At 42.6% G+C, this 13,066-nt stretch overlaps 2 protein-coding genes across 15 annotated transcripts in view; both read left to right on the plus strand.

The window, feature by feature from the left end:
- Window positions 1-4,815: 4,815 nt before the first annotated feature.
- LOC143113820 (flavin-containing monooxygenase 5-like) lies at window positions 4,816-11,153 on the plus strand. The gene is made up of 8 exons (XM_076275464.1): window positions 4,816-4,947; window positions 5,039-5,227; window positions 5,612-5,777; window positions 7,652-7,794; window positions 8,257-8,453; window positions 9,792-10,147; window positions 10,371-10,443; window positions 10,742-11,153. The coding sequence occupies exons 1-8, from the start codon at window positions 4,816-4,818 to the stop codon at window positions 11,151-11,153; spliced, it is 1,668 nt and encodes a 555-aa protein (XP_076131579.1).
- Window positions 11,154-11,943: 790 nt separating this feature from the next.
- The window catches only part of prrc2c (proline-rich coiled-coil 2C), a 39,627-nt gene continuing 38,504 nt past the window's right edge, over window positions 11,944-13,066 (plus strand). For all 14 annotated transcript variants that reach the window (XM_076279019.1, XM_076279025.1, XM_076279026.1 and 11 more), the window contains exon 1: window positions 11,944-12,310. The gene's annotated coding sequence lies outside the window, so the exon portion shown is untranslated. The remainder of the gene's footprint in view (window positions 12,311-13,066) is intronic.

The following is a 13,066-nucleotide window of genomic DNA, read 5'->3' on the forward strand; positions in this document are numbered from 1 at the left end:
TTCTGCGAAGCCAACAATGAAGCATGTCGCTCAATCAACTGTTGATCAATGCGACTTTGTTTTGAGCGAGACTTTCAGCCTTCAACTCAGCACAACAACATCCGCACAGAGTGCAATGAGTCAGAGGGAAGACGTGTACACAGACATGTACTGGCCAGATATCTGGATCCTTGACATTGTCTATGTGAGCCTTCTACTTTTAGCCAGGCCAACTGAGATGTTGTTGAGGCTTATGCCTAATTGTTATCTCTATAAAATCCTTGTTAACATTTCTTGGTGTCTTGGTGCAGTTGGAAGCAACAGTGAGGCCTAGCAAGGCCTAATGACTATGGCAACATTAGCAACTTTAAAATCTAAATAATTTACTAGCCCTAGTCACAAAGGATGTTTGACTTTAATGTTTGCCTCATGCTGCCATTGAGTTATAGGCGCTACTATTTTTTTTAAGGTGATGCTGGCATTAATAGATGTGTGTGACTCATAAACCCTGATATCACATTATTAACCTAAATGCAGTAGCCTATCCTAAATGTAAGAAGTCAGAAAGACAGGCAATGTCATTTGATTAAATGTATTCAACAACTGTGCCCCAGAGAGATCAATGCTTTCCCTAAGTTTAGTCAGGCGCTGACTCTTCCTCAGAGAGATAACAATAGAACACTACTTCAGAACACTGCAATACCACTGGTTCAGAGCAACTTATGCTGTGGAGAAACATCAAGGGCTCGTTGCTCATATAGATTAAGCCTAGCTCTTAACGTAGAATTTAAATGGAGATATGAACAACGCTTTTAGTCTTGGATTAGGCTTAATCTACATACAAGCGCCAGGAGTGTTTTAGTATGATTTTGGTTAGATAAATCCGGTTGATAAAATAACCATCTAATGTATTGCCAACATTGACCACTGACCACTGACCACTTTCTTTTTAAAAGTCACTTTCCAGATGATTATGACAGGTTGTGATCCCTTCAAATGACATCCACATACCATGAACAAAAATGTTTGTTCTAATCCTTATCCTTGTAAACATTCCTAAACGTATTCTGTGTCTAGGAGACTGTAGGCTGGGTTTTAGATTAGATAAGATTAGATTAGATACAACTTTATTGTAATTTTGCCGAGTACAAGTACAAAGACAACAAAATGAAGTTTGCGTCTAACCAGAAGTGCAAAAAAAGCAGAAAAGTGCAATGTGATGGGGGCTGGGGATGTCCACCTCCTTGTTGTCCCTGTCAAGGTTGCCATGGTCGTGGACAGGCAAGGAGGCATCGGGCAGGGGCGGTGGGGAGCTTAGTTGGTTGGTTGTCACCGGGGTGCAGAGCTAAAGTTCAGTAGGGTGACAGCCACAGGAAGCTTCCTCTGAACTTTCTGGTTCGGGTGCGGAGAGACCTGTAACGCCTCCCGGAGGGGAGTGGGGTGAACAGTCTGTGGTTGGGGAGTGGTGTGGGAGGAAATTTCAGAGAGACTTTACGAAAGGGTTACCAAGATATAAAACATTATTTCTCTCCATGTTGGCCATATTCTCTAAAATTTGAAAACTGAAGGAATTCTAATACAACCAGTAGGATGAGATGCTTGAATTCAGAGTGGTACGGTGTTAAATGCAGTCAGCCCTAGCTGCGGCATTTGTAGTCCATTGTAGGCTTTGTCAAGGTGAGTGATGCACCAGCATTGGGAATGCTTAATTGGAAAAAGGTCACTATGCATTTCAGTTGCTATTAATCAAAACAGTTGCTCCCATTTAACTTCAATATGTCGGACACAGCATTTGGTAGAAGTAATACACCTACACAGCTAAAGCTAAGCTTGCCTTGACCATGTCATCATGACCTGTAACAGTTTTAAGCCGCAATGCACGGACAATTTTTAACTGTTCAGTTAAGCCATGCCAGCTAAATGAATACACTTTAACTTAATGTTCCTCCCGTTTTTTCGATTGACTTTTCCCCTTGACACCAAAGAGCACCTGACTTAAGCAACATACCAGTATCTCATCCTACTGGTTGTATTATTCTATTTGCCACCTTACTCAAAGAACAATGCGGATGTGTTTTGACATTTCCCACCCTACTCATGATTTTGCAGCCCGGGTATATGGCAAATACCTTTTGGGCTGTGCCATTTAGGGAAAACTGATTCAACCACCTAAACTATATATTTTCAGAAAGCATAATATTATACCCCCAAGATGAGATCTATCATGGGTTTTGACATGTGCCACCCTCCTCTGTACTTTGCAGCCCACATAATTGGGCATTAATAAATCAAGTGTGTATGGCTGATATATTTTGGGCTGTATATACCATGAAGGGAAAACGAATTAAACCACCTAAATCTTGTATTGTCTGAAAGCATATACCCTCAAGATGTGAACTAATATGGGTTTGGACAGCACCCACCTCATGATTTTGCAGCCCACATAACATTGGGTATAGGTAAATCGACAGGTGTATGCCTAGGCTGTGCCATTTAGGGAAAACTGATTAAGCTACCTAAACTATATATTTAGCATCAAGATGTAAACTAACATTTTGACATTTTCCCTCCTCATTACTTTGCTGCCCAATGCCATGCATCATTGGGTGTAAATCCAGATATTCATGATGCATTGTTGTGTTTTATCGATATCTAACTGCCACCTTCAACCCTAATTCGCTCAAACTATCCCCAGTAAACATTAGACGTCTGGTGATCTGCATGTCCATCAGACGTCTAATGTATAACGCCTTCAACCCAAATTTGCTCACAAAGCAACTCAAAGTCCATGTAAGAACCACTCCGCCCACAATGTTATTTATTAGATACAGTCGCTGCATGAATCAAACGTATCTGACTTGCCTCCGAGAATTGAAAAACTCCAGATTGCTCGGTGAGTTAACACACTTTTTTGCTACGCATTGCATGTAAAGGCGTTCACGGATAACAGCAGCCATATAACAGCCTAATACTAAATACTAAACATTAGATGTCTGATGGACGTGCAGATCACAGACATGGTTATAGTCTACATCTGCACATCCATCAGACGTCTAATGCTTAGTGGGTATCACACTCTTTTAGTCTACTGGTAGCTGACTAGATGCACGACTGCGAAATGTGTAAATAACAACTGGGGTGCGGTCAGTGAAAGGTCGTTTTAGTGGACTTGTAACTCATTCTGCTGCAGACAATGTAAACAATGTTGCCTTGTTGTAAATATGTCCACATCCCTGTAAATGAAAAAGTTTCCTCAAACGTGGCGTCAATAGGCTAAGTTATGTAGCCCAAGTTATAAACGAGTTTATCACTTAATATTTCGATGTTTCACTGGACATTTTGAAACTTTAAAGGTGCCATGTGTAATATCCGCCAAAAAATCAATTCATACTCCACATTCCATAAAAGATGGAGGCAGTTTACCTCCAGAAAGTGAGTTGGTCTACCCTAGAGCAAAGTCCTTTTAGGCAAGTCCCTCCACTCGGCGGCCATATACCAACGTTTTATGGGCACTCATCGGGCACAGTCTTTGGGTCGAACTGCGCGTGCGCAAGGCTTCACGACACCAATCTTGCTCCAGCGGCGAGATCACAACACATGATTGGCACGATGTCTTCACAACACACCACATGATTGGCTCAATGTATTCACATGTCGACGTTTTGCCGAGGAAGGGGTGGGATATGTGTAGACAATGGCCATATTGGCGTGAGCCCCATGCATTTCTATGGAGTATTTTTTGAGTGCTGTGTCTCCACATTAGAAAGTCTCTGCCTAGAGTAACAACCGAGAAACGTGTATTGCAGTTTGGCTGGCGGTTATGTTGCCCGCATACCGCCTCCCATGGCCGAAGCTGGTATTATGACACCTGTCGGGCTGTGGCTAGTAATTTAGCATGCTAATTCTGGTTGATATCTCTGCAGCACTATACCTTGCCATTTTTTTTAATGACATCATCGCCCTTATTTCTTCTCATTCTTTTGATGCGTGTAGCTCATTTTTTGGATATTTTTACCTCAATTGTTACACATGGCACCTTTAAAAGTACTTCCTAATCCCCTTAGTAGCCTATATTGCAAAAATGGTTCATGCTTTGAGAAGTTTAATTATGTGGCGTTGTCCAGTAAGAATAGAGGTAGGCCTTGGTAATCGGAAAGTAAATTGATTGTTATTAAACTACAGGATAGGCAGTGATTCTCAAACTTTTTCTGTCATTCCCCACTTTGGGGAATTTTCAAGCCCCACCTGACCCCATCAACGTTAAAATAACGTTCGTATCTTGGTCCCACAGTAGGCTACATTTCCTGTCTGATACGCTGGATCAGATATTATTTTAATTTATATGTCAGTCTGTTTATGACTCTTAGGTTTGGTCTTCCTTGACAAAAAAGAAAGGCATTATTAAATATAGGCACAAAATAATAAATGTCCTCCTGTTCCTCGCGCCCCACCTGTCATCACACTTTGAGAACCACTGGGCTATGGCATGGCATCCTCTAATGTTCGGATTTCATGTTCGGAGACTCGTGCGGAACTCTTGTGCCCCGAGAAACTTGACGTCACTATCATATTCCCTAACCACGGTGGCCTCCCTTGCAACAACGCAAGAGGCGAATCTCACTCTCATTACAAATAGGCAAGGTAATTTATCACTAATTAACACTAGCCTACAGATAGAAACACTCGACCAAGACATTTTCATTCTTGCTCAGCCATAGTAAGCAATTCTAATAACTTATTGATACGTTTCCTGTAATTGTTTTCGGAGCTGATTTCATGAACACATATTTATATCCATTCCAGTTTTGTTTTTATTTTCTTTAGAGATCATCCACTATGGCCAAACGTGTAGCAGTGATCGGAGCTGGAGCCTCTGGCTTGACATGCATGAAGTGCTGCTTGGATGAGGGATTGGAGCCAGTGTGCTTTGAAAGCAGCGATGACATTGGGGGATTGTGGAGGTTTAAGGTATGGCTATTTGCATTTAATTTTCCATTTTCTGACCTTCATACGCCTTCACAGTACAATACCCCTTATTGCAGCTGATCTCCCCCCACAGGAGAACCCTGAGCCAGACAGGGCCAGTATCTACCACTCTGTGATCATCAACACTTCCAAGGAGATGATGACCTACAGCGACTTCCCTATCCCAGCTCACTTCCCAAATTACATGCACAACTCTCTCATCATGGACTACTTTAACATGTACACAGACCACTTCCAACTCCGGCAATACATCCAATTCCAGGTTTGTTGCACAAATGTATTTAACCTTTCCCAGGAACTCTGGGGCAGCCGTGGCCAACCGGAGGGTTGCCGGTTCGAACTCCGACCAGTAGACACGGCTGAAGTGCCCTTGAGCAAGGCACCTAACCCCTCACCGCTCCCCGAGCGCCGCTGTTGTTGCAGACAGCTCACTGCGCCGGGATTAGTGTGTGCTTCACCTCACTGTGTGTTCACTGTGTGCTGAGTGTGTTTCACTAATGCACGGATTGGGATAAATGAGAGACCAAATTTCCCTCACGGGATCAAAAAGAGTATATATATTTATACTGTCCAGAATGCAGTCCTTCTGTCCTACTGTCATTAAGAAGTCCTTCTTACCCAAGAATGGTGAATTTCTTTACCGCAGACACGGGTGCTGCAAGTCAAGCAGAGGCCTGATTTCTCCCGCTCCGGCCAATGGGAGGTAGAAACAGAGGCGAGGGATGGGAAGAGAGAAAGCCACATCTTTGATGCAATTATGGTTTGCGTCGGACATCACTGTCACCCTCGCATGCCACTGTCTGATTTCCCAGGTAACCAGGGATCTCATAAACATGAATATATACAGTACAATGTATACTCATACACACACACACACACACACACACACACAGGGAGGGAGGGTGGGTGTGCATCCTCTCAACTAGTGTTCAGTATCCTCACATTTAGCACATTAAAAAGCCCCTGCTACAGTCCTAGACAAAATCATAGCAACACATGTGCTCAAAGTTATTCGCAAGGTCTTTATTACCCCCCTGACTCCATTTCAAGCTGACTGTTGAATATTGAAGGTTGTGATATCCACTGTTGCATATGTGCATACAATAAGTTTAAATGGTGTGTCCAGTATAAACAAATATCACTGCTTGCTATTAGATGAAAATGCTAGGCCCAAAGCTCTATCTGTGCTCTTATTTGTGTGTGTGACAGTGGAAGTCAATGCAAAAAGATGTGTTTATTTCCAGGCAGGACAATCATTAACCCTGCATGAATGCAGGGTTATGCATGCAGGGATGTGTTTGCCTTCCACAGGTTATTAGTTCACCCATAGATGCAGTGCAGATGTTTGCGGTGGCTATTTATAGTCAAGATAAGGGTGCAGTAAGCTGAAGCCATTGAATGTCTAGTGAAATGACTTGCTTGCCACATTCTTGCATTTATTTGTTCTGGCATGCCATCTTTATCATTCGTAACTTGTGGTTCAAAGATTGTTGAGGACAGCACCAAACACTGACCTGTTTAAAAATGTGATGAGATCTGGGAAATTTCACCAACTTATGATTTTGATACCATCCTAGTAACATCCAGGATTTTGTGAGGATGGTATGAAAATCTTAAATGGGTGAAATTTCACCAGGGGCCTATTGCACAAAAGCAGAATTAAGACATCCGGGATAAGTTACTGAGCCGCGCTCAATGAATCCAAAACAAGTGCGTACAGGCTTAATTGGTTTCACAACGAGCAAGCCAGGATGAGCAGACACGTATTCATCAAGCCAGGTGAAACCTATCCTGGATAAGTGCGCGCACACGGCTTCTTCAAATAGACCCCGCCACCAATCACAGATTCACTGATTCACCATGGCAACTAGAGCGGCTTCATTGCTTCTTCTACGGTGTGAAGAAGGTAGCGATAGCCTTTTCACAACAGCAACGAACAGCAACACCTCTGTTTAGGAGAACATTGCAACTAGTGCCGCGACCACCACGCGCAAAATGGTTAGGCACTCCCGTGTCGTCACATTGTCGCATGACAGGTCGGGAATGGCGAGTATGTAAAAGTTGATTTATGCTCACAAAAGTTTAAATAATTACATTAATACACAGGATTAGATGTTAAAATCCCTTGTGCCAAAATCCAAGGTAAAAACACATTCAGAAGCCCCTGCTCAAGTTTAACTTTAAAAAGCACACTACCCACAAATCCGCCAACAAATGGTCACAAGCACAATTGGGTGTGAGTCAAGCACAGTGGGTCTAGTTATATGTGATAACAATGTGTAGTGGTTTTCCGTTTGTGGTGACTGCTGACTGAGATAAGGGATGAGATTAAATAGATCCTGGAATTTAGCCTGGTCTGGAGCAGGCTAGCTCCACAGAATAAATTGCCATGGTAACTTATACCATAACATATCCTGCTGCCCCCTATCCCGCTTTTGTGCAACTGGATCACGGATAAATTGAGCCAGGATAACCAAGATATCCCGGCTTAATCCCTTATCCTAGTTTTGTGCAGTAGACCCCAGAGAGGGTTGAAACGGAGCAGAAATAAAGGATTTGTTTCTTTTTTTTATTTCACCATGTGATGGGTTTTCCCAGATGAAAGCTCTCTAACTGTGTTGTTGTACACAAACCCCACCTTGATGTTTCTTTAGCTTTACTCACTATGATTTGAATATTCTACCAGGCATTGACACGTTTAAGGGGAAGTACTTCCACAGCCGGGACTACAAGGCACCAGAGGAGTGGCGCGGGAAAAGGGTGGTGGTGGTTGGCATCGGGAATTCTGGAGGTGACATCAGCGTGGAGCTCAGCAGAATGACCAAGCAGGTATTTAATGCACTGTGCAAATTGCAGTATACCCAAGACTGGCGTCCATAATACAAGGCTTTATGATGCTTTGATCCCCATAAAGTATTTTTTGTTTTTTTGTTTTCTGGGTTTGGGTTCTGGGTTCTTTGTCTAAATTGGAACAGTTTTGAATCCTGAATAATAGTCATATATGGTAAATACTCTCAGTCAGAAGCATTATTTCACTATCACAACAAAATATTTGCCAGAACACATCCTTCTGTGAACACTGAACATTGCTTTCATAGTTTTCCCACCTCAATTAAGATATGCACAGATCAGTTTGGTCTCACCATATAAATCTACTTTCTTGTAAAAAACTATCTGTACAAGGATGTCCTGAAATTTAGTGTATGTGGTGAAGACCCACTACAAGAGAAAATGTAATAGTCTCTCTCTTTCTCTCTCTCGTACACACACACACACACACACACTGTACAGTTGTTCCTGAGTACTCGTCGTGGTGCCTGGGTTATGAATCGAGTGGCTGACAATGGCCTTCCTCTGGACCTGGTCTTAAACAGACTGACACGACTGATCCAGAAGATACTGCCACGTGACTTCATCTGCGGCGTTGTGGAGAAGCGGCTCAACTATCGGTTTAACCATGCTATGTATGGCTTGCAGCCCAAACACAGGTATTACAGTTTCTCTCAAGGCTCCACACGCCACTGATGCTTATGTATATTTGTTATGTTTATGGTATTTCACTTTTCATGCCAAAGCGACTTACAGTATATAAACACTACATCATAGACCTACTAAAAAATAATAATAAACATAATAATAATGCTAATAATAACAACAGTATTAACAATAATAACTATCATCAACAATGAAAATAATTAGTTTTCATACAAAAAACATTATTACACAAACCATAACTCTATAAGGGAATTAATTATTGTGCAAGGTGAATAGATCTTTAAAGTCTTTTAGTCTTTTAGTCTTTAAACATTTCTTCAAAGTCCCAAAACTATCACAAGAACGTAGAACATTAGGTCCCCATTGAGGAATCACAGAATAAAAGAGTCTTGACTTAGCCTAGGTGAACCTAGACCTGTTAGCATATTTAAATTTGATCTTCAGGTTGGTCTGGAAAGGGGCACATTGATATCCGTTTCTGATTAACCAAAAACCCAGGAACATGAATTTTCTTTGGAATTGAGTAGACAACTGCATTTGATACCTTTGTTTACAAGAAAGATGTGTTTGCTGCACTTTTGAAACGATATGATAAGAGTTCAATGCATCAATTTAAGTTTAATTTCACTGCTGGTTAAGTTCTGGAAGTTATAAATCGGGAAGTTCAGAAACAGGTGTCAATGGGATTCTTTCCAGACAGACCTGCAGAGCAAATTCAAATCAGCTAACCAGTTTGCCTGGGTTCACCCAGGCTAGTCTTGACTGTGATGTCTTAGCTTCAGTGGATGGTCTACACAGCAGACGCTCATCAGAGGACCACAGTGGTCAAGAGGGGACGTTCAAGTAGTTTATTGTAACTTCAAGTAGTTTATTGTAACTTCAAAGAATGAATTAAAAGTAGTAATTAAAAGTAATTAAAAAGGTATATTGTGTGGGGGTATGGTGTGTGTGTGTGTGTGTGTGTAGGGTGAGGGGGGGTGAAATGGTGTGGGGAGGTGGTATGTTGTGTGTTTGGGTGGTGGTGGTGGGGGCGGGGTGATGAAACGGTGTGTGTGTGGGGTGTGTGTGCAGGGGGGAGGGGTAAAGGGGGTATGTCTGTATTTGTATGTGTGTGTTTGTGTGTGTGTGTGTGTGTGTGTGGGGGGGGGGGTAATAGGGTGTACAGTTTGATCATGGAATAGCAAGGAGCAAATCCAGACAGTGTCCTGCAGGCCAAAGTGAGGGATTTGAATTTAACTCTGGCTGCCATAGGAAGCCAATGAATTCAGCAAGAACACTAATGTTCACTGATAACTCACTGATAACTTTGTTGCCATTTTGTGTTTCCTAAGGGTCTACCATCAGCACCCCACTATCAATGACGACCTACCCAACCGCATCCTCTCTGGCACGGTGCAGGTAAAGCCCAACATAAAGGAGTTCCGAAGCTCCAGCGTGGTGTTCGAGGATGGCTCCGTGGAGCACGACATCGACCTGGTGGTGTTTGCCACCGGCTACAGTTTCTCATTCCCCTTCCTTCCCGCTCATGTGCTCTCTGTCTCTGAGAACAAGACCTCCCTGTACAAGCACATCTACCCACCAGGGTTAGAACGCCCCACTCTGGCCGTAATTGGATTGATTCAACCTCTGGGTGCCATCATGCCCATCTCAGAGATGCAGGCTCGGTGGGCCACAAGGGTCTTTAAAGGTACTGACAACATTTCCTTCATGAGAGTGTATCTGTTGTTGTCCAATTCAGTAACAGAACTGGCAAGACAGTATTTAGTTCTCAGTGCTGCAGCGCCGTATGCTAGAACCAGTCTGACGATTGGGAAACAAATGTTATACGGTTACTAAAAGTTCTTGACCCCTACCTTTGTAAATCATAATGAATCTGAGTCTGGGGGTTGATCATGTTTTCTGTATCAAAGGGTTGAATAAGCTTCCTTCGATGAGTGTCATGATGAAGGACATCAAGTGCAAAGAAGAGGCAATGGCCAAGAGGTATCCTCTGTTCAAAGTCTTTCCTCAAATGTACTTATGATAGCCTTGAAAGTTCTTTTGAAATTAAGAGACATGAGCAGAAGACATGTACTAAAGTTAGAAAGATAGAAATTCTGCCGAATCAGAACATATTATGACGATTCATAAAAAAAAAAAAGCTTGTCTTAGGAAGGGTACACTATAGTACTAAGCTTAAAGAAATAATAAGAATAAGCAAACTGCTGTGTTCATTTGGTATTAAATCTTTCCTTCCATATAGGTGTATGTTCTTCTTTTAATGATCTAATTTTTCCTCGAGGTACGTAACGTCCAGTAGGCACACAATCCAGGTGGACTACGTCCCCTACATGGACGAGCTGGCTGAACAGGTGGGAGTGCAGCCCAGGTTCCTGCCTTTGCTCCTACGAGACCCTGGCTTGTGGCTTAGAACTCTGTTTGGACCCTGCACACCATATCAGTACCGGCTGTTTGGACCAGGTCAATGGGAGGGGGCCCGCCAGGCGATCTACACTCAGTGGGAACGAGTGGCTCAGCCCATGAAGACGCGACCCATTCCTGCCAGGGAGACCAAGCGTACCCTTAGCACCCACCTGCTCTTTCTGTCAGCCGCCACATTGGTGGTGGCGGTAATCTATAAGAGAGACAACTACCAGGAGTACCTCCAGTATCCCATGATGATACTGGACAAGCTGAAGACATATACTGCTTAGTCAGATGTCCGTGTTGGGTGTATCATGCAGTATGACTAATTGATTTGTCTGTGATGTTTTTCTTGCATTTTTAGTGATAATTGTAAGTGTACTTAAGACTTTTTTATGTCTGGATTATACTAATAAGGTGTATAAATCTTGTAAAAGAAGGTCCAAATAAAATTTCAGAATATATAGTTTTTATAATGTGGTAAATTATAATTTTAATTGGTTGCCTTTTTACTATTTTAACAGTCTGTTATTGAGCGCCTATGCTTAAGTTACTCTTTAATGCACCATCTTGTAATGATTTAGTTTACTGCATTTCAAATTGTCAACTGAACATTTTCTTGATGTGTTTTGTGTTTGTTTGTCCCTTATACATATGACGAATCCCACAATTTCAGAGCTTGCAACTTTTGTTATTTGCAAATAACAATAAAGTAGCCTCTGAATTAATAATTGAATTTAAGCCTCTCTGTGTTTTTCTGTGTGTAGTAGAACATTTTCTCCTAAATTAATGAAAATAACTACATTTTCACCTGATGTTCGACAGGGTGCAGTACAGTACAGTTGTGTTCAGATACGGCTCTGGTTGTGTTAGTTATTCCAGAGCCCGTTTACGGTGGCGGTTCTCCCCTTATTAGACATTCTCTGGTTATTCTGTCGCTTTAGTTTTCTCTGCGACGCCACCTGCTGGTGGTGATGCTGACTTGCATGTCAAAAACGACCTCCCTCAGCCGCCGTCATCTTTACGCGATGACGCCGATTCCCGTGGATTGGCAGTCTGCCATCTTTGATTGTGCGACAGGCCTCGGCGCGAGCGGGGCCTCTTAACTGGAGCAGACCTGTCTCACACGAGACAACGGGAACAAAAAAATACACTGACAAACTGGACGAATACATGCGAGCTGCTCAGTATCGTCCAAATTCGAAACGATACGCTAGATAAAGAAGAGCCACTGAACGGGCACAATAAATCAGCGTGGCCCTTGCAAGTCAAGAGCGTTTAGGTTGCTAGCACTTTAACTGGCTAGTTAGTTAGCTAGCTAGCCAGTGTAGCAAGCTTTTGTAATTCACCGGCTGCACACACACACGGAAAGCAAAGCTGGTCGAACACAGCCTCTTGCGCAGGCTAAACGAAAACCATAAGTCAGTGAAGGGACCGGCGGAGACAGGTATGTCCATTAACGAAACTAAAATATTTTTCAGGCCTCAAAAGATTAAACCTGTGTGTAGTGGTGGACACTAACTAACCAAAGCCAGCGCGCTAACATGTTAGCCAGCCATGCTAGCCTCGCTAACACCGCCAAGAATTTGGCCGTCAGGAATATGTGGTGATGGCAAGATGTTCTCAGTGGAAACTAGCGAGGTAACATTTACGTGAAACGAAAGTGAATGAATTCGTGTAGTCATCAAACCATCGGTCAGATACGATGTTGTACTAATGTAGATATGTGTTTTTGAATAGGGGGTATCAATCCTGGGAAGTTGCCCAGTAGTCTGTTGTTCAGAATGACCAGACTAGTAGCCATGGAGGAAACTTGACTTGGCTAACATTAGCCAAGTAGCTACTAAAATGGGGTTCGGAGGCCACCTCAGTACACCGGGCCTCTGCGACCCACCCTCCTTCTCTCTGTGCTTACTGAAACTATTACATGAACAAACCACACAGATCACTTCAAAGAACAACATGGGTTAATTAAATATTTGTTCGCAGAAGTTAAGCCTGGTAATATCAGACGTTCGAAAGAGATGGTCTTAACGGTGATGGATCCAAACAGGGGCGCTGTGACACACTGAGCTAGCGAGTTTGTTAGCTAATAACCATAGTTAGCTCATTAGTCTGGACATCATTATTGAGATGTCTTTGCACTAATGCCAAGCGCAAGTAAGTTAACGTTATGGTTTTGTTTAGAATCATTTCATACATG

This window comes from Alosa pseudoharengus, unplaced genomic scaffold (genome assembly GCF_046254945.1).
Source record: "Alosa pseudoharengus isolate Yale_2024_CS ecotype anadromous, Long Island Sound unplaced genomic scaffold, YU_APseudo_1.1 YU_APseudo_1.1_scf_11, whole genome shotgun sequence".
Lineage (NCBI taxonomy): Eukaryota > Metazoa > Chordata > Actinopteri > Clupeiformes > Clupeidae > Alosa > Alosa pseudoharengus.

Excerpts from the sequence above, each read along its gene's own strand:
- LOC143113820 (XM_076275464.1), top strand. The coding sequence starts at position 4,816 with ATGGCCAAACGTGTAGCAGTGATCGGAGCTGGAGCCTCTGGCTTGACA. Across the intron at positions 4,948-5,038 it reads GGGGATTGTGGAGGTTTAAG|GAGAACCCTGAGCCAGACAG; the intron begins GTATGGCTATTT and ends CTCCCCCCACAG. Across the intron at positions 8,454-9,791 it reads GGCTTGCAGCCCAAACACAG|GGTCTACCATCAGCACCCCA; the intron begins GTATTACAGTTT and ends GTGTTTCCTAAG.